Genomic DNA, 24,186 nt, shown 5'->3' with positions numbered 1-24,186 from the left:
TGAAATACGCCTTTCAAATAGTTTGGAGCAGTCTGCTTTGGAAGATGGCAAGTTCTGTATGTGCGCACACACTTTCTCCTATATACAGTTCCATTCTATGTTCTCGGTGAATATATACCAATCGAAGTCCATCAAAACCCCTGCCCAGCGACCCCTGTCCCACACAAGAAGAGGTCGAAGAGATAGGCACAGCCTACCTAGCTACCCACCCCCTATAGACTGCCATCATCATCAATGTCCTCGATCCCTTCCCCCGGCCGCCTTTCCAGTCTCCCATCCAACCCCTACCCGCCCTAGCATCCCACGCGCGACCCACTAACCACAATATCATCGTACCAAAACGTATTCGTATCGCCCCCGTACGACTCCCACCCGAAGTAAATCGCCGTCGGCTTGGGCTTGACCGAGCTGCGCTGCCACTGCGCCGCGTTCCCGTTGGCGACGCCCGGCTTCGACGTCAGGCCCGCGACCGTGTCGTTGTTGAGCCAGGTCTCGATGGTGCCGTCGGCGCCGACGTGGTACTCGAAGCACTGCCAGGCGCCGGCCGGCAGCGCCTTGGACGCCGCGATGCCCTGCGGGCTCAGGTCCGGCAGCGTCGCGTCGTCCGACTCGCGGTTGTACATGAGGATCTTGCTCTGGCCCCCGATGCGCAGGTGCTTGTTGCTGCCCTGCGCCGAGTCGGGCATCGTGATGAAGGAGACGTGCGCGTCCGTCAGGGCCTTGGACGCCTTGCTACACCCGGGGAGAAATCACGACTCGTTAGTCATTTGCTTGCTTTCTTAATCTGAACCCCCTTTTTATTTTATCCAGGAGAGGCGATAGATAATGGCTTACAGGTAAGTCCGCACGTAAATGTCCCCGCTGGGCACCGCCTTGGTCCCGAAGAAGATGTGCCCGCAGTATCCGCCGGCGCCGTCGACGCGCATCGAGTTCTTGCCGCCGTGGGCCGTCGAGCTGTCGAGCGTGACCTTGCCGCCCTGGTTGCAGTCGTTGGCGTACGTCGGCCACTTGGCCTCGTCCCAGCCGCCCTCAAAGTCCTCCGAGACCTGCGCCAGCGAGAGCGGCGCGAGGGCGAGGGCGAGCCCGGCGATGGCGGCTTGTCGAACCATCTTTCTTCTTCTTATCGTTCTGGGAATTGGCTTGCTCTGTGTTTGTTGTATTCGATTGGGTCTTGTCCAAGGAGGGCAAGACGGGTGGCAAGGAGGGTGCGTAGTGTGTATGTAGATGTATGTACGTTTGGCCTTGGAAGCTACAGGGAAGGAAACCAAAGTGCAGCCCAGGGCTTTTATGTATTCCCCTACGAGAAATCCCCAATTACCATTTCGGGAAAGCCACTCACTCTACCCCATACAGGCGAGCCCATGGTATGAGGTCCGTCCAGCCACGACGACATGGGGAGAGGAACTTGCCATTGGTGGGGGAAAAACGCTGTATATTGCATACAGAGTGGAGAACGCAATATATCCCGTCTGCGTCTGCGGGCGCGTGTGGGCAAGGGACCGTGTAATAGATAGACAGCATGCTGAAACACTACCTAGTCCGAGCAGGGCGGCGGACGCGAACGGGCGGGACGTGAACGGATGGAGGGGGTTTGCAGCCCAGACAGGAAACCCATGCTGCATTCTCCGTCCGATGCTGCCCCCAGGCGGTCGTATTTACCCGCCAAGCCGGTGGCCATTCCCTTACGAGACGGAGATCGGCCGCGATGACCCGGTCCGCTGGTGATGGAAACGGAGCACGTCGCTCCGCGTCTGCTTTTGGCGTAAGTCATGTCGGTTGAAAAGCTTATTGGGATAGAGGTGGCGTGTTGATGACGATGTCCCCTTAATACGGAGCTCCGATATGGACACTGCCAATGAGGTGCGCTCGACTTATACAACAGCAACACAAGACAGATCTAGGATTAGGAATGAAACATCCATGGTGGTAAAGTAATAAATTTTGAAGGTTGCAATGGTAGATTTAACGACAGTTGCCATTTGCGTACATGAATTCTAAGTCTATTTACATACAGTCCCTTCCGTATGAGGGCTCAACTCAACAAACCCCGCCAGCCGTCTCGTCTTGTAAGTGGGCAGCAGAAACTGTGCTGCTCGACTTGGGTGAAGACGAGGGGATCCTCCGAGTGGGAAGAATTTGCGAACGAGGCCAGTCGATCATTAAACGGACATCAATGCGTTAACGACAATTTACAGCATATGGGGTATCTCTTGCTTGTTTCATGCATTTTCGAAAACATTTCGTTCGAAAGCCTTGCTCGCTCGTGTGGGATGCTGTCTTGACAGGAGGTCGACGTTCAAATGAAGTGAAGTGATAAGCGAATGTTGGCTTAACCTCAACCAATCCTGAAGAGTATAGACCCAGTGCGGCATACATCCGCGGCTCCGAAGTGCCGTGGGTATTGCTGACTTCTCAGTCCCGCGGTGGACTACCATGGTAGCTTCGTTGCGATTTGGTGGCCGATGGCCGTTTACCGCAGCTTGCCCATGCAGTCAGCGGCGGTGACAGCCATGACTTCCTCAAGAGGCCAACGAGGAGGCTCAAAGACGTTTTCGAGGCCGTTCTCCTTGCGCCACTGCTCTTCGTTGTCGGGGGTGATACCGGCTGGAAGCTTCTGGCCACCAGCAATACCAGTCGAGAACTTAAGTTGGAGGATGTCACCAACCTCCTGGCAAGCAGTGAGAACCCGATCCATGTCATCCTTGTTGTGGGCCGACGAAATGCAGAATCGCACACGAGAGCTGATAAGGGGAGTGGCAGGGTATCCAACAATGACGACAGAGATCTTGCGCTTCAGCATCTCGTGGCTAAAGGCGGACATTTTACCAGGGTTGTACAGAGGAACGGGGACGATAGGGGAATCGTCATGGCCGTAAACAATGAAGCCGAGTCGCTTAAGACCGAGGCGAAGATAACGGGAGTTGAAGGCAATACGCTGCAGGCGCTCCTCACCTTGACCGGGAGCAAGCTCGCCAGTGATGATCTTCAGGGAGGCCAAGATTTGCATGAGGACGGATGGGGAAGGCGACTCTCCGAGCTGGGTAGCCGCGTTGGTGCTTCGCAACTTGGCAATGATGTGGGGTTCGGCAGCCACATAACCACCGTTGGCGCCGAAGGACTTGGTCAAAGTACCCATGAGAATATCAACCTTGGCCGGGTCGACACCAAAGTAGTCGCAAACACCACGGCCGTTGGGGCCGAGGGCTCCAATACTGTGAGCCTCGTCGATGAACAGGTAGAACTTGTACTTATCCTTGAGGCTCAGGACACCGGGCAGATCGCACATGGTTCCCTCCATCGAGTACAAACCCTCAATGGCAACGAGGATCTTCTTCCAAGGGCGGTGGGTACGGGGTTGGCCTTGAGCAATGGCTTCACGAAGTCTCGCCTCCAAATCCGACATGTCGTTGTGCTTGAAGGATCGAATGACAGCGCCGGACAATCTTGCACCAATGCGGATGGAAGCGTGGTTCAACTCATCCGAAATGATCAGGCAACCCTTAGAGACCAGGGCAGGGAAGGAACTGGCGTTGGTGACGAAACCCATGGAGAAAACCATAGCAGCCGGCTTGCCGACGAAGTTTGCGATTTCCTTCTCAACCTCAACCGCGAGGTCCGTGGTACCAGCATCAGCACGCGGTCCGCAGAAACTCAGACCGTATTTTCGCACGCACTCCTCGACGGCATCGGCACAGGGGCCTTCGGATTGAGCAAAGCCAAGGTAGTTGTATGAGCTGAGGTTGAGAGTTTCAGTAGTGGTTCCGGTGTATGTGTAGGAGGCGTTGAAGTCGTGCGAAACACGGTCCATGAGCGAGATGTAGCGGCCAGGCACTCCGGTGCTGGTGCGGGCGAAGCAGTCGTCAATTCTCAGCTTGAGGCGGCGCGTGTAGAAGCTGTCGAAATCGTCGGTCAGGGGAGCGTATCCGTTAGACGCCTTGAGCTGTTGATACATAGGCTTCTTGCTAAAGCGCTTGCCGAAGAAATCGCGGATGTGGCCCAGCAAAATGAGCAGGAGGTAGCTAATATAGGTGGTGAGGACGAAGTAGTAGGGAGGCTCGTCGATAATGGGGGCCTTCAGACCGCCGTCTCCATGGTGCTTGCTGACATAGCGGTGGCTAGGGTGAACAATGGGACCAAACTGGGCATCGGCGCGACGCTTGATTTGGACTTCCTCAGACGAGGGCGGCTCGAAAAGGGTGGTCGAGTCATCGTTGACATCGCCAGCGGTGGCGGTGGAGAGCGAGATGCTGGGCAGAGCCACGCCTGGCGCGGAGATTGAGGGCGAGTTCTGCATGGCCTGGAGGGCTTGCTGGGCCGACAGCTGCTCCTTTTTCGGCGCACCGGAGAAGAACTGGGCTAGGCGGTTGCCCTTGGAGGTCGAAGGTCTTCTCTCGCCGTTCTTTTCGGTTTGTGGCATCGTATTAGAGGTAAACGGGAGGGAGATTCTTCGGGGCATGTCTCTGTATCGAATTGGCGACTTTTCTGACTAGAGCAATATGCTGGGCGTTGCACGAGACTTGCAAAGATGTCTCAGTTTCAACTTATTCCCAATTGAGGAACTAGAGATGCATTAAATATTAGCAAGTGCAGGCAAATTCAGCTGGATGTGATAATGGGTAGGTAAACGAAGTGTGCGGTGCAAGGGGAGCTGGTAAAGGTGTTGGTCGGGTTGTTTGAAGTTGAGGACTGGGATTGGATGCGTAATCAAAGCGACACCGCCCAGACCTTCACCCATCAAACATCTCCCCTCCACCGCATGCGTGTGTTCTAGTGTTTCGAAGTGGCGTTGGACGGCAACGTTCAGACATTCCTTCCCCATCACTACTCACCTTAGATTAAATGCTTCCGGATTGTTAGCCAATTGACAGCAAGTGCCTGCTGGTAATCGTCGACGTCAATGTATAAGCCTTTTCCGTCGCAACCGAGGAAAGCGCTGATTCGCCTGGTGCAGGAGACGGTTGAGTTGAGGCTTAAGGTTGAGGGAGTATGTATGTAATTATGTAGGTAATGCTGCTACTGCTGCAGGCGTGGCAGATGGCGGAACAGATACGCTTCTTGTTTCTGAGATTATTAAAGATATGGGGAAAGGAGTGTGGCGGGATCAAAAATCTCCCGTGGGCGGCAATTTGGTGGCTCTCTTGTTGTAACAGAACCCGGCAGTAGGAACAGACTCGAGGTGTTCTAGCTCTGCAATTGAAGCAATTGAGAAGAGAGAACTTGACCGACGACCTGGCTGGACTGGACTTGGCTGGACTGGCGGGAAAGGCAACAAACCGGCTAGGGAAAGAGAAGGAAAAGCCCAAGGCGGGTTGGGAGGGACTAGAGCTATTATTATTGATTTACAAGTCACTCACTAAAGAAATCCCAGTCCAGTCGATCCGAAAGAAAATGTCCACCCAACCCCCCATGTCCATGCAACTTGCTTGCTGTTCATTAATAAGACCTACAGTATCTAATGTAAGCTCATCGAATCCGCCTGTGCAATTTGCATTTTCATTATCCAGTGGTCCAGTAGCACCGAGTCCGTATGTATGCCTCGTCTGCTTGCCGACCTATGTATTTTGTCCCTTCATAAAACACCTACATGCAGCCATATCGATGTCGGTGATAAGCGCAATGGTGATGATTTACCACCCCTCGCAGAAATTGGGTGTGGTACGATACATTGTACAGCAGAAGGGATAAGAAACAGAGAGTGGGAAAGGCTGCATGCAGAAACTGACTGCCACCCGCTGCTGCTTTCTGTGAGCCTTGCAGCTTGCAGCAGCTTGAGCCTAGCAGGGAGATGGGAGGAGCAGGTCTAGCTCGTCTAGCCAAACGGGCCAACAACACACCCTTGTCCGTCTGTCAATTGCCAAATTCCGCCTGATCCGAGCCGCCGGTCCACTCGACAAGAAACCAATGTCCCCACCCAAAACCCGCGTCGCTCGCGAACCAGAGCGCGCGACGGGCTCTGCAACTGGAGCCCGCCATTTCGGCTTTTCGAACCAGGGGGCCCAAGGGGGAGGGAGCCTCTATGATCGGCTGCTTCCCCCAAGAAATCAGGGAGGGAGGGAAGAAGCAGATCACAGCTAGCTTCAGGGGCTACTCCCCATCGCATCGTTGGTATCGCATGTTACCCTGGATTCTCGGCTGTTCTATACAGGGCTATACTGCGACCCTGTGTGACGGTGTACTACTGTGACCAGGACACAGCACCGTTCGCATTGAGGGGAGTAGAGTCAATAGGCAGTAGCAACAGTACCACTATGCAGAAGAAGCATCGCATCATGCACTGTCGATGCTAGTATGAACCATGGCATGCCGGATGGCAAAAGCAAGGCTAGAGAGATTGATAAGGGTTCGATGACAACATGTCCTTCATGTGCCCATCGTTGGGCGACCACGCGGATCGCGATTGTAAGCTAGTATCTTACTGACTGGACTGCCCACGGACTACCTAATCCCACCAGATTGTGTGTGTGTATGTTGTAGGGGCTTGCCGGAGATAAAGAGGCTGAGGCATAGCAAATTTAAATGTTCCGCGATCCAGCTTCTTCAAGCAGGGCCCAGGGCCCAATGGTTCCCACTTTGAGCCCTGGTCATGCTCCTCGAATTGCAGCCCAGACGGATGCAGACGCATTTCAGAGTTCGCCCGACGGGATTCGGGTTTTTGCATCGGGCACAAACAGCCATCCGTAATCTTATCGCCCTTGCGGAGAGACGCTGTCTTGATAATCAATGTGCCTACTGCAGAGGCATCGAATGATTCCGACCTCGTCGGAAGACTCGGCGTTGTGCTGTCACTGACTAGACTATTTTAGAGCAGTCATGAGCTTAGAATCCTCATGCAGGCTATTTTGCTAGCTGGGAATATAGTCATTTCGGCATCAGATTATTGAAGATCTTCAATCACTGCCCAGCTACCTAGAAGGGCAGGGCAGTGGTTAGAGATACAGTACATAGGCAGACCGTCAATATGGTATACGCAGGATATCCATGCGACCAATGGCGTACTGTATGTATGTACAATGGCCTGATTGGCTTTGCGCTACGCCGGTATGCCTTGAGCACGCATGCTGATTGGCGAGCAAAGAGTTATAATTGACCGATGGGCGATGACTGGTCAACCGAGCTGATTGACATAGCATATTAGTTGGCATTGAAACGTCAATTCGTCCTTTACTGGAAAGCCCAGCCCTGCAATGAGTGCTTGCATCTGGGGACCCAGGACAACGGTCACACCCCAAGGACTTGGGTGACATCCGTCGGTGAAAGGCGATCAGCGCACATACGCAATGGCGTAACGCATTTGAACAAAATGGCATATAACGGACATGGCAACCCTCCAATCTAGCAGCGCCCATACATCGATATCGAAGGGATGGATCCATCCCCGACCATGGAGCGACTGGATATTTCGCCATGTATCCGTACGAGCGCACCGCAACTTGGGCCCACCGCCGCCCAACCGTATCGATCGCCCAGCACGCAAGGCTACCTACGTAATGCTCAGCCCAATAAGTGATGGGGGAGCCAGAGAAGGAGTCTCATGGCTTGCTGGAAGGTTTGTGTGCGATATCATCAGGATCAGGAAAGGGGCCAGCCAGTTCGTTGAACAACGCCTTTGGAAGACGGCTAGTGGACCCAGTCCACGTGTGCTCTAGAGGGGTTCTACAATGGCCCTTGGCACTTGGTGGCTCTACGTCCATGCCGGTAGTCGCGGTCAGCAAAAAAGACATGTGCTCTGGCGGGCTGCATTGTACCACTTCCGTCGTGGACGCCGTCGTACGAAGGAGCCGGATGCTCGTTCGGATACTTTGACTAAAACGACGCGCTGATTCGAAAGATGACGCCCCGTCGTACAAACTACCTTGATCAATGGACCATCAGGGGACAAATAACGTCGCAAATCATTCCAGAACACGCGCCAGATTCCGACCTGTGTGTCGCTATCGCAGTGAAGGATAACGGGTGGGTAATGAACGTCCGAATCGAGCTATGGCCAAATATCTTCGCGCTGAACTCACATAGGCTGGGATAGATGTGTATTTGCATGCTCTAGATACCCTCCCGACCTGCAAAGTAAACTGGGCAGTGCTATCCGAACATGCACGAGAGACTATTTGGGCTATCATAGATATGACACTCTCCCCCGTGGCTCATATACCACTTCTTATGTGAGAGTGGCGCGTCAGCAAATACCTGATCCTGTCCACATAACCAGATCTCCCAGGATTGCTCAGCCTGGCAGCTGGCTTTGGACATCTTTAAGGGTCGTGTTATCGATTGACATTATTGCTGGTTTAGGCAGATGAACATGTATTTACATGGTTGGCTCATGTGCAACTAATATATTTTGAAGGTGAAGTATATAAGTGACAAGCGCCTGCGAGAATAAACCAGCCAAGTCTCTCACAAACCAAAAAGCTATTACTCCAGTTGAACAGTATGAAAGGTACTTTTTTATATATTGGATGCTTATACGTAGGCGTTTCTCGTTTACTTTCTTGTCGTAATACAGAGTGAGTGGAATAATCATGGTCTGTTGGCAGAGTACGGGTTATTCCAGCGATTGGGGAGATCGGCTTTAGCGGACAGGTCTGGTGGGCCACAGACATGCAATCCTTTAGAAGTCTGACTGTTGGATCTCCCACCCCCACCAAGCCGTAGCTCCCTCAACCCCGTGGAGTGAACATCTAGCTCCATCGGGTCCCCGATCTTCTGTTTATGCCCTCCACTAATTGCCACGTCTGTGTACCGCGGATCAGATAATCCAAGAGACGTCTACAGTCGACTTCTGCTTGCTCATTTCTCCTTCTACTTTTCAAGCTCTTCTCACTCACCAGAAACATGACGGTTGACCCTCTTGCACCGGCCGAGCTGTGGCGGCATCCGGACCCCGAGTCCACCCACATGCACAGATTTCTGCAACATGTCAAGACAAAGTACCAATTGGAAGGTGTCAATGACTACCCGGGTCTCTTGAAATGGTCCGTCGAGAATATTGCGGATTTCTGGGCCGAGGTGTGGCATTTCTGTGGTATCAAGGCCTCCAAGCAGTACGATCAGGTAGGACCCCTTTTGCTCTTCACTGGGAATATGGAGCTGCAGAAGCAGCAAATATGGGCTGAGAAAAGTTTGACTCTCTCCCTACTAATCCTCATGGGGCCCGTCAAGTACGCGGAGAGTTGCTAAAACCGCCCACTTGCAGGTGCTGCCGGAAGATGCCTCCATGTTCCCTCGTCCGGACTTTTTTGCCGGCTCCCTGCTCAACTTTGCAGAGAACCTACTGTTTCCGGATAACATCGATGAAGCTGCGCCCGCTTGCTTCACGGTGACTGAAACCGATGGCGAGGCTATCACGACTACTTGGGCCCAGCTGCGCGAAGCAGTACGCCAATGCTCCAACTCCTTGCGAGCCCATGGCGTTCAGCCCAGGGACGTGATCGCTGGCTTCGTCTCGAACCATGTACAGGCCATTGTGGCTATGCTTGGTGCTGCCGCCCTTGGAGCGGTGTGGACAGGAATCAGCCCGGACAATGGAGTCAGCGCCGTGCTCGATCGCCTGGCGCAGATAGAGCCTAAGATCTTATTTGCTGACAATGGTATGACTTACAACGGAAAGCCATGGTCAAGCGTCGACAAGACCCTGCAGATTGTGGAGGGCCTGAAGAATAAGGGACTCAAGGCCGTGATTGTTATCAGCAACATCAAGGCAGATCTCGGCTTGGACGACCTCAAAGCCCAGGGAGTGGAAGCCATGGAATATGTGAGCTTCCTAGAGAGGTACTGTTGCCGATATGCCGTGGTATACACATGCTGACCAGTCTAATAGCTCCTCCGATGCACCCCTCGAGTTCATGCAGTTGCCCCCATCTCACCCCGTTTATGTCCTTTACTCGAGCGGCACAACAGGTTTGCCGAAGGCGATCATCCATACTGCACTGGGCACCCTGATTCAGCACAAGAAGGAGCATTTCCTCCATTGTACGATGGATCAGACCTCTCGAATGCTCTATTACACCACGACCTCCTGGATGATGTGGCACTGGAGTGTTTCGGCATTGGCGAGCGGTACCTCTCTCGTCCTGTACACGGGCTCGCCTTTCAAGCCTCAGGGGTACCTCTCCATCCCCAAACTCCTGGAGAAGTATGAAGTGACGCATTTTGGCACATCGGCTGCTTACCTGACGACGCTCGAGACCAACGGAATCTACCCCAACCAGTCTACCGACCTCTCGAAGCTACAGGCCATCTATTCCACCGCGTCTCCATTGCCCCCGTCAACGTTCTCCTTTGTCTACAAAGCCTTCCCGTCCCATATTAACCTCGGCTCCATCACCGGCGGCACCGACATCATCTCCCTCTTTGGCGCACCCTGCCCGCTGCTGCCTGTCTACGTCGGTGAGATCCAGTGCGCCGGACTCGGCATGGCCATCGCCGTGGCAGACTCGGTGACGGGCGAGCCCACACCTGGCGAGGACGGGGAGCTCGTGTGCCGTCAGCCGTTCCCCTGCCAGCCCCTGACGTTCTGGGGCCCTCAGGGTGACGCCAAGTACAAGAGCAGCTACTTCGAGAGGTTCCCCGGCGTCTGGCATCACGGAGACTTTGTACGCATCGACACGCGCACCGGCGGACTCGCCATGCTCGGCCGCAGCGACGGCGTGCTCAAGCCCTCGGGCGTCCGCTTCGGCAGCGCCGAGATCTACAACGTGCTGACGCGCTTCTTCGCCGGCGAGGTCGAGGACGCCGTCTGCGTCGGCCGTCGCCGCGAGACCGACCGCGACGAGACCGTCTGCTTGTTCGTCGTCATGTGCGACGGCCAGATATTTGATGACGGTTTGCGCCAGAGGATCAAGGCCGTCATCAAGAGCGAGTTGAGCCCCCGGCACGTACCGGGTGTTGTGGAGGAGTGTGGGCCGGCTGGGATCCCTAAGACGGGGAACGGGAAGAAGTGAGTTTACTTTCTCTTTCCTTTCTTTTGCTTTCTTGTGCCTCACCCCCTCCCCCCTTTGGTGAGGACGCAAGTACCTTCTACGATCAGTGCTTCGTTAGGCGCAACGGGCCTCCAAAGGCAAAACAAAAGTGACATGTGTGTTTGGTGCCCAGCGAAAGCTTTGGCCCCCTTGTCAGGCACCGCGCACGAGCTAGATATTTGAATATTTATTAGTATTGTCGTGTAACGGGAGCATGGCTACCCTGCTAGCACACGGTGGATATATCGGAATCATCACATGTGGTATCTGCTAATACCAATTCTACCCTACAGGATCGAGGTCGCGGTTAAACAGATTCTATCGGGCATCAACATCAAGACCAACGCAAGCGTGGCCAATCCGGAAGCGCTGGAGTGGTTCAAGCAGTGGGCGGCGACTGGCCTATAGATGAATATTACGTTGCAGGCATATTAGAAGGGCCCCCTACCAGATAGAAAAAAACCGGGTTTTAACTCTTTTACAACGGCCCTGAATTGAGAAGGAGTTTTAGAGATGCCGTGGGGTAATTTTCCATTCTCCCCCTTTTCTTTTTCCTAAGGCCAACCTCGACAGGTCGCCGGACTCGTACTTAAAAAAAATAGTTCCGGTTGTTCACCACATGAGTCTTCTCAAGCGCTGCTTCTCCTCTTCACCGCCAAAGATGACGTCGATGCCTTTACGCACGAGCTCCAGTATCTCGGCCCTTGTGAGCTTGAAGTGGCGTTGTATAAGGCGCCATTCGTTTGACACGGGGCTGCCAAAGACGCCTACGTCATCCGTCTGGTAACAAGCCTTGAGTGTTAGTGACAAAACGCATGACCTCAACTGACATGTCGTTCCCTGGATTGTTTTTGATATAGTGGGGCGCAGCGGGATAGGCAAGGGGCGAAGAATAAGAAAAGAAACGGGAAACGAAAAGAAAAGGCAAGAGGGGGAGAAGAGCCACACATACGCAAGGTACCACAGTAACGCCCTCGACCCTCCACCACTCGCCAAAATGATGCGCTTCGAAGCTGCCCACGATCATCTTGGCGTGCACATTGCAGCTCAAGCATAGCTCCAAGCCCCGGCTGCTGCTGCCGCCACCACCACCACTTGGTCTCGCTGCAGTAATCCGCCGTTTGATGTGTTCGGGGACATGGATTACATGGCCCAGGCGGTCGGGGTCCCAGTCCATGATGGTCTGGAGCTCCGCCTCGCTCGCACTGCACTCGGCCTCGGCGAAGTGGATAGTAACGCCCAAGCCGCCGCCGGCGGCGGCCTTGGCCTCGCGGACGGCGGGGGTGAAGAGCGCCACGTCGCCCTTGGCCGGGTCGCCGCAGAGGTCGACGCCCACCACGCCCCGGGCGCGGAACTGCCGCGCCAGGAGGACGACCTCGCGGGCCTCTTCCGGCGTGTTGCGCCGGTCCATCGACAGGATCAGCTTGGCCCGGATGGAGGGGTGCTCGGCCTGGGCCGCGGCCATGGCGTCCAGGACGGCCTCGACGTAGCCGGCCTTGTCGAGGCCCGCCGTCGCCATGGCCCGCGGCGTCGTGCGCAGCTCGAGGTAGACGACGCCGTCGGCGGCGAAGTCAGCGACGACGGACTTGGTCGTGTACGTGAGGGAGTCGACGTCGTCGACTAGGTGGTAGATGTAGGACGAGAACAGGGGGAAGAAGCTGGTGGTTTTCTCTACAATTTCAGCATCATCGTGGGAGAGAGCATGTTGAGCAAGCAAGCTCACTGATGCCGATGATGACCTGGTTGGTTCCCTTACGTGTTCAGGTCGTAGTCATGCTTATCCACAGGCATCACGACGAGGGGGTCCTCCAGGTCGGTCGACCCGGCTGCTTTCTTCTTGGACCATATCTCGTGCAGGCATTGACGGCTGATGCTTCCCGACAAGTGAGCATGGATCTAGAAAGGGGCAGCAGGTAGGTAACAAGAAGTCAGTCAGTTTTCACGTGAAGAATGATGAACCGTTTAGTCCGTGCACCACGGCGTAAATGAGGAAGAGCCCAAGCAGCCGAGGCGAGGCCTGCTGCTGAGCTTGGCCGGGTCGACATCACTTCGCTTGAAGGCAGCATCTTAATAATAGTGCCGATGGTTGACGACGGGGGGACACAAAATTCGATGTGCAACCCTTCCACGAACAAATCACGGCGGCCCGGACCGCAAGTCATGAAGTTTGATGGCGTGACGACATTGCGAGATACAAAGGGTCCAAGCTTGGGGCTGCTGTGTGGATAGGTGGACTAAGAAGTATGTACCTCGATTTTGGGCATGGATTGGAAGTCCATATCAGCTTCTGGTTCCGACGCCATGGTAGTGATGACGCCCGTCAGTCTGTCTGTCAGTCGGTTTGGACCTGGGATTTGAGCGAGACTTTGTTTTAGGCGATGCACAGATGATGGTGTCAATATAATCAATGATACGCTGGCGGAGATCGTCCCACCAGTCTGGTCACCAAGAAAAAAGGGCAAGGAGATTGAGGCTACCACTGAGTGCAGCGGCGGGATTTGGGATTAGCGACCCGGTGGTGGGTTCCACGATGGAGGAGCAAGCTATCGACGGAAAAGGTTGCGTAGACCCGAGCCCGTTCTAGCCGTGATTCCCGGGAAAGTGAAAAGTATGTGCGTATGCAAAGTACATGGCTGTATCCGTAGTATCAGATCAATGCAGGTCCTGTGTGTTTCGGATGTGTAAGCGATGCTGGAGGGTTTAATGTATATATCGCTCAATCCTCCAGAACAAGTAGAACATGAGAAACGGATCGCAAGCGAGCGAGTCGCGCGCGCCCTCGCTCTCTCTCGCCCCGGTGAGAGTACTGAACAATGAGGCTGATGAGGAAGGCGGCCGAAATTCAGTTGAAGAATGGAGGCCAAAGCTTCTAGAAGAAGACGATACCAATACGATAGTACCCTCAGCGTTGCAGCAGCACTAATTAAATCTATACCGCTTCGGGGGAGTCGCGCCCCAAAAGACTGGACCAGAAATTTCCGTTACAGGAGCAGCTGCCACCAACCATTGCGACCCCATGGGACGCAGCTAATTTCCCAGGCCTCGAAGCGATTCTGATGGGCAGTCAAGACGACAGTACTCGCCGGTAGCTAGCTACACTGTGCTGTGTGCCCGGCAGGCCAGAGCTCTTCTCGTGTCGCTTATCAGTCTCCTCGCACCGGTATCGTACCAGCGTAAATCTGCAAGTATGCCATCCATATCGCCATCCAGTATATGTCCCGAACATGGAACTCGATTGCTACGCTTGTGGAAGATTGAGAATTATAGATTGAGGATTGTGGGTATGATGACAAGCGGGTACCTCGAGGCTGGAGGCTGGAGGATGCGACAGATGGCTCATGGGTTGTACGGAGTAGATATCAAGATGTTCGAACCACTTGTGGACAAACAGTAGATTGAAGATATCGCCAGATAGGTGGATATAAACTAGACAGGCATGACCCTGAATAGCATGTCCATGCCCAAAGTCTATATAGATATGCCATTTTAAACAAATCCATGAGATACCTACGCTGGCGACTCCTCAACTGGCCCTCAACTGGCCCTCAACTGGCCCTCAACTGGCCAGCTTCTCCGTTTCCGTTCTTTTGACGCCGGCTTCGATGGATGGAAAATCCCCAAGAGAAAACACTATTGCCTATCGGTGGTGTTATAATCAACCCTAAAACATTGTTAATTCAAGAACGACCTGCCTGATAGCCTCCGTCGAAGGGGTCTCTGGCGTAATCGTGTAAGGGCCCGATAGCTGTGCTTAGTCGCCTGGAGCCGCGCAGTTCTCTGCTCCAGATGTACCGGTTCTTATGATTTCAGAGTCCTGGAGAGACCGGCAATCGTTGCGATGATATAACCCCTTGGTGTGGTTATTTTCGTTGGTAGGCGTGCAGCTGATACGGACGATGCGGCTTGATGGCCTCGTGTCGAGTCTGCCTACCAGCGTGGCATGACTCAAACAAGCCGTTCAGCCAGACGGCCAGGTTCGCTCCTAATCTAGGGGAGGCAACGAACACAGCTCCGGCACTGGCCTAACGATGGCCATGAGCCTAGGATTTGGCGTCCGACGACGAGCTACAGATTAGCTCAGCTCAGCCGGTACAAGTACAGGTGTAGGTCCAGTCGAACATGGCGCGTCTGTCCTTGGCAACACCAAACACGATCGACGGAAGAAAACGCGGGGTCGGGACTGAAGTATGTATGTAGAGGTATTTATAGGTTACGTAGACGCACGCAACTGCATGCAGCCTTTTTACCCCAACGTGGATATATGTAAGCTCTCTTATCGTGAAGAATCACGGCCATCCTCCATCCTCCAAGAAGGTTCGCGGGCACTCGCAATTGGCCCAATCAGGCAGTGCTTGCAGGCATGCGTCCAAGACCGTTGGGCGCTGGCCTTTGATGTTGTCCAATTCCGGTTCCGTGAAATCCCCGACAGGGGCCAGGGTGCAGGGATTGTAGATTTGCTGTGCATGGGGGGATCCAGTGGTGGCTCCAATTGCCAATTGGGAATGGGATGAGGAGCTGCCTCTCGCTGCTCGGGCAGGGCCAGGCAGGCCAGATAGTGGTGTCGCCAGTCTTCCTCCAGATTATGACATGTCGGCCAGCTAGATGGACGGGCAGGATGGGATGTGCAGTACTTTTTAGTGGCTGGCGCTGGCTGACCCGAGTGTCCTTGTTTTGCCCGCCTCGTATGGTGTTATTTGTAGGTACCAATATGTAAGAAAAACCCGCGATGCCGCGGACCTGAAAACAAGAATGACGGAAAGCTGGATGGGGGATCATGTGAGCATTGAGCATCCCATACAGATACCTACCGAAGAAAACCCAGGTACGACGTGATGCAAATGAAGGGTAGGTGGGAGCTTGGTCTGATCTGCAGAACGAACTGCTGCGACCGAGCGTGCCTATGGCAGAGATGAACACCCCCCTTAACCTTACCCATATATCATATCCTCCTTCCTCTTCTTCTGACGATAGGCGCAAGAAACATGTCGTGGCCGCGTCTGGAAATGGATCCACATCATACTTGTCTGAGACGGGTCACGTTAACGATTAACGGTTACTGCATCGCGGATTCTCGACCCTGGACTATTTCTTTTTCCCTGTTGCCACTGGACTGCTTTTGGCATTTGCATTGGCATTTGCCCAGACTTCTGCCAGACCTCCTCTGGCCATTTGTAAGACGGGCGATCGATGGTTCGTAAGCAGTTCTGCTGTCCCAATTGACCGACCAACCAACCAACCGTAACCATCTGGCCGGCTGCTCGGGCTCGGTAATCAAGACTTCTTCGTCTTATTTCTTCCGCGCCAGAGACAGGCAAGCAGGCAGATAGGCAGGTCAGCAAGCAGTCAGTCGGTCGGCCGGTCGGTCAGTCAGTCCATTCGCTGATGGGCATTATTGGATAAATTAGCGACTGGTGAAATGAGGGCGAGGGGAGCTAGAGAGGAACCACTTGCAGTAGTACTCCAGTAGACCAAATGGTCTGCCCCATATGCGATGTTCTCTAAATTGGGCCCTCCGCCGCCGTCCAAGGAATACCACCTTATTCATGTTCCTCACAGCAACAAGTGCAAGCAAGCAGCTCTTTCTATCGTGCCACTAACCTAGATACTGTACTAGTAGATGTTCGCAGCCCGATTCGCCCCATGCTTCATTCGATGTGTGCACATGTATGTACAATGTAGGCACTGTACATATCGGTGCATGGTTGTCCTATCTCTCTCTCTCTATCCCTCTCTCGCGACTCTCGCGCGCGTCGGGACAAAGCAGCCCTGTAAGGTAAGCCTGCAGCGGTCAGACTTTGGGTATTGTGGAAGCTCCCGCGAGGCAAGTGTCGAATTACATAAAGCACCTGGGCTCTTTTCATATTAGGATTTGATTTGGGATCTTCCTCATCAGGTCATACCATGAGATAAGTCTGTACTGTTAATTGCCCAAAGGTAATTGGAAATGTAAACAAAACTGCCTGCTCGCCTCTCTCTCTTGTCTCCTCCCCATCGTTTCCTGGCGGCCCCCCCTGAATTTGCAATCCGAAATCAATCTCGTCGCTGCTCCACACCTGGTACCTTCTTGGTCAGCGCACCCTGCACGTCTACCACTCACTAAAGTACGCTACCCTGGCAGCTTTTCGCACTTGGACCTCTGTTCCCGGCGATAATCCAGTGCTGTTACTGTGTCCAGGTTACATACATTGTCGTAGCTTGGGGCTCAGAAACGGCTCTGACTGGTTGATCGGCGCCAGAAGAGCATTACGGCCCCCCCTGAACCTGCATTGTGTGGATTTGACGGCCGATGTACTAGGTCACTGTGCTGCTGCTGCTTTTGCTCCTTCTGGCCTTGCTCGACTGCTGCCGCTGCTTGCTTCTCTCCATCGAATCCGCCCATTTCAGTTACAGCCAGGTCCACCTCAATCTACAATTCAACTCTCTCTCTCTCCTTCAAGCTCTCTCTCCTCCCCCCTCTCCCCCAAGAACATTGATCAGAGCCCACTCCCCCCCAAAAAGGAATTGAAGAACGCTGGTGGCAGAAGTGGTACCTCCCTCGGCTCCGTCTACCCATATTTACCTCCCTATTGCCTGAGTACGAGTACCAGTCGTTCTCAATTCTGCCTCTACCCTGTCTTGTACTGTACCCCAACTAAACTAGCCTGGCCCGGTGCGCATAGTGTGTGAGAGCGACAGAGAGCGTGTGTTTGGTTGTCTGGTTTGTCTGCAGCCCGTTAATGCCAATCCAGTCCCGAACCGATCCCATCCAACCTTCACCACCTCTTTTTTTTTCTCCTTCCCTCTTTCTGTCGCAGGTGTGCCTCAAATCTCCACACGACGATTGACTGACCGTGACTGATTGACCGACTGAATTGTTTGATTCGGTTCCAATCCAGTCAATCACGTCGCGCCCTCTTCTTCCTACCGGTTTACGTCCGCAGTCACCTACCGTGCCCTACTCAATCTCCCTCCCTACCAACCTCTCAGTCGTTCCCGGGCACCGTCACAATCAGCACCAATGGACTCGCAACGGCCGAACGATGTGTCGCCTGAGGCGATGCAGGCGCGCATCCAACAGGCGCGTCGCGAAGCAGAGACTCTGAAGGATAGGATCAAGCGCAAGAAGGATGAGTTGGCGGACACAACTTGTAGGTCTCTCCCCTTTTTTCCGCCACCGTTGCTCGGCTATCACGACACTCCCGGCATATTTGTGATTAATCAGCCGTGGTACGCCATCACCACGACGCAAATTGCCAACACGAGCCCGACATGTCGTTCTGGCGCGGTCGCCGTGGCACCAAACATGTGCAATCACGTCCTGTTTTCTGTATTTGCTAACGCGATGGTCTCTCAGTGCGCGCCGTGTCGCAACAATCGCACGACAGCATCCCCAGAAACCAATTGATGAAGACGAAGCGGACGCTTAAGGGCCATCTCGCCAAGATCTATGCCATGCATTGGTCTACCGACCGGAGGCATCTGGTCTCGGCCTCGCAGGACGGCAAGCTGATTATCTGGGACGCCTACACAACCAACAAGGTCCACGCCATCCCTCTCCGATCGTCATGGGTCATGACCTGCGCCTATTCTCCTAGTGGCAACTACGTTGCGTGCGGTGGTCTTGACAACATCTGCTCCATTTACAACCTGAACCAGAACCGAGACGCCCCTACCCGCGTCGCTCGCGAGCTGTCTGGCCACGCCGGTTACCTTTCGTGCTGTCGATTCATCAATGACCGCAGCATTCTCACCTCATCCGGTGATATGACCTGCATGAAATGGGATATCGAGACGGGCACCAAGGTTATGGAGTTTGCCGACCATCTGGGCGACGTAATGAGCATTAGCTTGAACCCGACAAACCAGAACACTTTCATATCTGGTGCTTGCGATGCCTTCGCTAAGCTCTGGGACATCCGAGCAGGCAAGGCTGTTCAGACATTTGCCGGCCATGAGTCCGACATCAACGCTATTCAGTTCTTCCCCGACGGCCACTCATTTGTTACTGGATCCGACGACGCCACCTGCAGATTGTTCGATATCCGAGCTGATCGGGAGCTCAACCTCTACGGTGTAAGTTTGATGAGGAAACCTGTCGCGTATTCGCCTGACTGACCTCTCTCGATAGTCCGAATCTATTCTTTGTGGTATCACCTCGGTCGCCACCTCCGTCTCTGGCCGTCTGCTATTTGCTGGTTACGACGACTTTGAATGCAAGGTACGAAAACAAACACTCTGGGTGGCTTACAGGAACCCCCTTCTAACGATTACCAGGTCTGGGATATTACCCGTGGCGAAAAGGTTGGCTCGCTGGTGGGTCACGAAAACCGTGTCAGCTGCTTGGGAGTTAGCAACGATGGCATCAGCCTGTGCACGGGTTCATGGGACTCAGTGGTACGTGTTATCCTGATCTATCTTGCTCTGGGAGTTCTTCCGGATACTAACACGAGATACAGCTTAAAATCTGGGCCTACTAATCACGCAACGGCCACTCCGGTAATGGATTTGACGATAATGCCGCGAGAACTGGCCCCGTCGGGAACAAAAACGTTGCTGGAGCGCCTCGTCATGCCTTTCCTCGAGTGGTTCTTTGCCAAAATTAATTTCTACCTGATACGCCCATTTTAATCCTTGAAGATCTGGCGTATCCAGGACGAAGTCACGACAGCCTTTTCTCAATACCAACCTTTCCTTTGACCGACACCGACTACTTTCCGACCGCCTGCGCCGCTTCCAACTTGTATTACTCCACCGGTCAGATTTATGCATCGCCATATGCCGCGCCGTCTCGTTTGTCTCACCGAACCGTCCGTCCTGAAAGCGAGCCGCATAGGCGCCGCGAGAAAGAAAAATCAGAAAAAAAGGAGACGCGTTCACTCGATATACAAACCTTGCGGCATACGCTTCACTCGGATGCCCGCTTCCTTGTTGCTGTGGCTCTGGACTAGTGCAGCATAAACGCCCTACTGTGCCGTCTTTCAAGGGCTTCTTTGTCTATACCAAAGGCTTCCTTTCACCGAAAATGTTTTCTTGCGCTAAACATGTTGATTCACGTTCTTGCGTTTACTTGACTCCCCCGATTTTGTTGTGGTAGAAGGGGCGAAGGAACACGCTAACCCGCGGGTATGAGACGAGATTCTCCGAGGACCAGGAAATCACGGCATTCACACCCGAATATGACTTGCACACACGGCATAAGGGCATGATACTTGAGGCGTGGGTGGCGGTCTTTGACACTTGTACGGCTTCGCCGGTCTCTTCGTTCTTCTTGTAGTTCCTTGCGTCTTAGGGTCAGCGTGTGGCTGGGTGGATGATGGGGAGTGTGGCTAGAAGCGGGAGAGGGTGGGAAGCCAGAGGTGTGGATATACGGCAGCGTAATTGTTGCATATCTTCGACGAACCTCTTGATGTTGTCTGTGTATCATAATGACGCTGAATGCTCAGATCATACCCCTTGTGCCCAATATTATTACTACTTCAGACGTTGAAATGTCCCAACCTCTTGTGACCAACCTAACCAACCGACTTGCCAATATAGGCGCCCTGCATTGGAGGCCTGGGGGAATACGGGCCTCACAGGGAAATGCTATCTGATACGTTCAGTTGCAGGAACAGCTGCTGCTCAAGGGGTGGGTGGGTAGCTGTTGTGGCGGGATCCCTTGCATCATGCGAGCTCTATCATGACAGCACGCATAACCCTGTGACGCGTGCCGGAGCTGTCTTTCCCCTCACGGTCGAATAACCACAATACCAGTGAGTCTATGACGGAGACGCGAACTCTCCCAGGCTTTACCAAGCATAAATTCCTGCAAGGCATGGGTGTTACTTAGGCGTGGGAGGGCGGACCTTCTTGTGCTTTGAGATATGGTTTGCAGAGTTTGGGGGTCGGCTAGTGATCTGGAGGAAATATAATATATTATCAAGCTGCAGCGTTGTGACTCTACCGCGTCGCAGGCTCATTATCTAATGGGCGCGTCTGCAAGATGGATGCACAAGATTTCGATGGAGGGAGCGTGCCTGCCAAGCTTGATGTGTCCCACTACGCAGTATTCAAGCCGTAGCCTAGAGGTGAGAAGGGAAGATCTTGCCGCGCAGCCAATAACACTCGACCACAGGCATGGCGGGGTGATGTACAGGAAAAACGACAGAAGTCAAAACGTTAGGCCGAACCAAAATCCCGAGGTCGGTCGGGGCCCTGGCTACAATCTTTGAGAGCTACGGTACTGTACGAGCCAGATACATGACGACCCTCCCTGGCGGTCCCTCGTGCCGAGAAGTCTGGCCACTGGGCGGCGGCGGAGTTCTCTCCCCTTGACCCGGTTGCAGATCTGCAAAGATACAGTATCTAGCTCGATATAGGTAGTTGGATCCCGCCGCGCGGCCCGGTCGGTATCGACCAACGGACGAATGCTATCAAGCTCCGGTGACGCATATTCCCAGGTCAACGGATAAGATCGGCGATGGGGAGAAACTCTAAAATGATATCGTCTAACCCACCAACCCCCCTCTCCCTCCTTATCTTCTCCATGGTATGGTGATGCAAGGTATCGCTGCGGAAGGATTACCACTCGTTAAGTGCGGCAGAACGTGAGCAAACTCGGAATGTTCGGGTCAAGTCGCATACCTCCTCCCGTAGTGTTTCGGTTGTCGTGGAGTTTGCCAGGCTCTGGTCTGAATCCCACCATTCATGCCGAATCGCAAGATTATCCTGTTTGTGGGCAAGATAGAACAAAACAAACAAAACCGACTGAACACATACAGTAAGTAACCTCGTCCCTTCATCGGCAGGGACACTAACGATGGACAAAGTTGTGAGGGAGGGACGGGAACTCGCGTGATAAGCTCTCGAGCATCTTCGCCAAGACCTGTCAAACGAAACGTCTTCCCGTACTTGTGTGGTATTAGACCGAAACAGCCCAAAAAGAGGGTTGTTGGTTGATGGTTAGTACCCGGGGTTGGGGGGCGAATAGAAGTTGACGCTGCACATGCCAAATTTCGCACGTCGTCTCCGTCTCGTCTCGTTAGTCTCGTCTCGTTAGTCTCGTCTCTTTCTCTTTCTTTTTTTCTTTCGCTCCTGAGGTAAAAGAGAGGGGAGAGGGAAGAAGATTGCTAAGGAAATGCCCGGAGAAAGATTATATCAAAATATGAACCTTACTTGGGACTGATGAAGAAACGGGAAGTGAAGGAAAACAAGACTACTTGAGAGGGGTATGTCGCTTCACGAACCTTGGCAGTGATCAGCACCGGTCTGGCTCGAAAAAGGGGCTGGTCGACGCGTATCCCCTCGATTAACAAATCCCGTGATAAGCGCGGGGGCGATTCCTATACTCCAATTCGTGCTGTTACTTGGGCGAGTCACAAGTCTTCGGCGGAGTGAGCTCTCAGCATCCGAGCACATCTGATATTCTGATACGACCGGAAGCTGTCACCGTAAACTATTACGGTATTTGGCAACCAAGAGGATGCACGCTTCCGCACTCCTATGAAGTCAGCCTGGTGTTGTTCAGACGACGAAGTCTTTTTTATCTTTCCCAAGCCGTCTACTCCAACCTTGAGGCAAACGACCATCGGACGAAGGGGGGGATCGGCAACGTTTGTGGGAGGCACGCAGGATCCGACCATGGACTAACCTATCGAAGCATGCCGACGCGTGCGAGACGGAGCTGCTTGACGGGATGGGATATCCCACGTTGAAAACTCCCGATATCAATCTGTAAGTTGGCCTCGGTAACATCTGGGCTTTTGCTGGCAGGATCGATCCCGTGCAAATGGCGGCGATGGGTGACAGGGGAAAGAGAGGATAGGAAATGGTGGCGCTAGGCTTTTCGAGTAACGGACATCGATAACCCCTGACAAATTCGAAGAGGAAACCTGCATGATGGTCGGTTGCGTCTTTCCTACTTCTGTTTCTCTACTGCTTTCACATGTTTATCGCGACCAGAGATGATGTCGAGGCAGTCACTCCCACAAGCCGCGCCGGCCGAAGCACGAGTCGGAGCGACTCAGGGAAACTAAGAGATATGCGACAATCGCGAGTTGGGCTCATGGAACGTTTGCCCTTGTCAACATTGTCATACACTCCCCAAACCATACTCATCCGCCTCAAAAGGGCTCGCTCGCGACGAGGATCACCGGGGAAGATCGCAGTGCTGTAGCTTCTCGAGAAGCCCCTCCTGTTAAACTGGCAATCCGTTGCAATGCTTGCCGAAAACGGGCGACTAAATGGCAAGCCATACAGAGCCGAAAACTTTGACCAGAACAAAGACAGGCAAGAGTCGAGCCGATTGAACTGTGCTAAGTTTGTCCCTGGCTTGAATGCTTTTCATGCCCGCTGTGGTCAAGAGTCCCAGGCAAGCATAAACGCAAGGGAACCGATATATCATCACTGGGACACGGACTGATCATGAGTCCAGTGTGGCAACTCCGGTGCCAACAGTGGCTTTTGCGATCTTGGCTCTTGGGTATATTCTTCCTAGGAGTAGCTGTCTCCAAGGGGTTTCCGTTTCTCTCGCCCCAGTAACCAGCGCAAGTTCCGCGGGTTGGTGATTCAGGGGGCCGGAGCGTATGACCTCCCTGGGCGCTGTCACGGTGCTGCAGCAGCCGGTGCTCTACTAACCAACCGACCAGCCTGTTCTCAACCCATACCGAGCAGAAGAACGATGTTGTCAAGTCAGCGTCTTGACCGTCTACTAGAGCTTATCACCCCTTCTTACAGGCGCTTTTGTTCTCGGTATCTGTTCTGAAGAGGGGGAGAAGAGGACGCGCGAGAGCTGGTTATATGTCAGTTTTGGCTTCGATCTCATCGTCGTGCTCAGCAATGCCATTTTGCAGAGTGCGCAAAGATCGGTGAGAATCCCATGAGTACGAGGGGGTTACGACAGATACCCGAGTCGGCTGAGATCAGAGCCACGCGATCACGTCGCATACCTGCCTAAATTTCTGGAGGGAGCTCGTGTGTGGCTTTGCTGTGTCCGGAGGCTATGTTGGAAGAATGGTAGTAATAACCATATGACGTTGGATCTGCGAAGTTGAGACAACCTCGAGCCGATCGTTTGCGACTGAGCCTGGTTCTTCCGCCGAGAAGTTCTTTCGGCCAGCCATTTCCCGTTGTGGTGCCCAGGAGACGGCGGCATTCCGGCAAGATCAATTGGTTGGTACGCACTGATTACCTGGGGGGAGGATGCCCCAGTGATCATCTCCAGATTGCGCACAACCCAACCCACAGCAAAGGCGTGCGTAACAACCCCTCA

At 53.7% G+C, this 24,186-nt stretch overlaps 5 protein-coding genes across 5 annotated transcripts; 2 read left to right on the top strand and 3 right to left on the bottom strand.

Annotated features, from left to right (window-relative positions):
- Positions 1–293: 293 nt before the first annotated feature.
- Positions 294–1,109, bottom strand: PG985_000455 (uncharacterized protein; the record flags this gene model as incomplete). Its single annotated transcript, XM_066820224.1, has 2 exons — positions 294–732; positions 835–1,109. The coding sequence occupies 2 exons, from the start codon at positions 1,107–1,109 to the stop codon at positions 294–296; spliced, it is 714 nt and encodes a 237-aa protein (XP_066691103.1).
- A 1,361-nt stretch (positions 1,110–2,470) lies between these two features.
- PG985_000454 (aminotransferase class I and II) lies at positions 2,471–4,417 on the bottom strand (the record flags this gene model as incomplete). Its single annotated transcript, XM_066820223.1, has 1 exon — positions 2,471–4,417. One exon carries the CDS (start codon positions 4,415–4,417, stop codon positions 2,471–2,473), a length of 1,947 nt encoding a protein of 648 aa, XP_066691102.1.
- A 4,415-nt stretch (positions 4,418–8,832) lies between these two features.
- On the top strand, positions 8,833–11,366 carry PG985_000453 (uncharacterized protein; the record flags this gene model as incomplete). The annotated part of the gene is made up of 4 exons (XM_066820222.1): positions 8,833–9,051; positions 9,194–9,768; positions 9,818–10,936; positions 11,252–11,366. The coding sequence occupies 4 exons, from the start codon at positions 8,833–8,835 to the stop codon at positions 11,364–11,366; spliced, it is 2,028 nt and encodes a 675-aa protein (XP_066691101.1).
- Positions 11,367–11,570: 204 nt separating this feature from the next.
- On the bottom strand, positions 11,571–13,261 carry PG985_000452 (Adenosine deaminase; the record flags this gene model as incomplete). The annotated part of the gene is made up of 4 exons (XM_066820221.1): positions 11,571–11,738; positions 11,911–12,616; positions 12,715–12,854; positions 13,208–13,261. 4 exons carry the CDS (start codon positions 13,259–13,261, stop codon positions 11,571–11,573), a joined length of 1,068 nt encoding a protein of 355 aa, XP_066691100.1.
- Positions 13,262–17,955: 4,694 nt separating this feature from the next.
- PG985_000451 (guanine nucleotide-binding protein subunit beta 1) lies at positions 17,956–19,414 on the top strand (the record flags this gene model as incomplete). The annotated part of the gene is made up of 5 exons (XM_066820220.1): positions 17,956–18,085; positions 18,292–19,010; positions 19,066–19,155; positions 19,212–19,331; positions 19,394–19,414. The coding sequence occupies 5 exons, from the start codon at positions 17,956–17,958 to the stop codon at positions 19,412–19,414; spliced, it is 1,080 nt and encodes a 359-aa protein (XP_066691099.1).
- Between the last annotated feature and the right edge of the window lie 4,772 nt (positions 19,415–24,186).

The sequence above is a fragment of the Apiospora marii genome, assembly GCF_038362585.1.
Source record: "Apiospora marii strain CBS 49790 chromosome Unknown utg000001l_segment0_segment0, whole genome shotgun sequence".
In the NCBI taxonomy this organism is placed as follows: domain Eukaryota; kingdom Fungi; phylum Ascomycota; class Sordariomycetes; order Amphisphaeriales; family Apiosporaceae; genus Apiospora; species Apiospora marii.
Note: the sequence above shows the minus strand (reverse complement) of the source record. Positions and strands in the feature narration are given on the sequence as shown.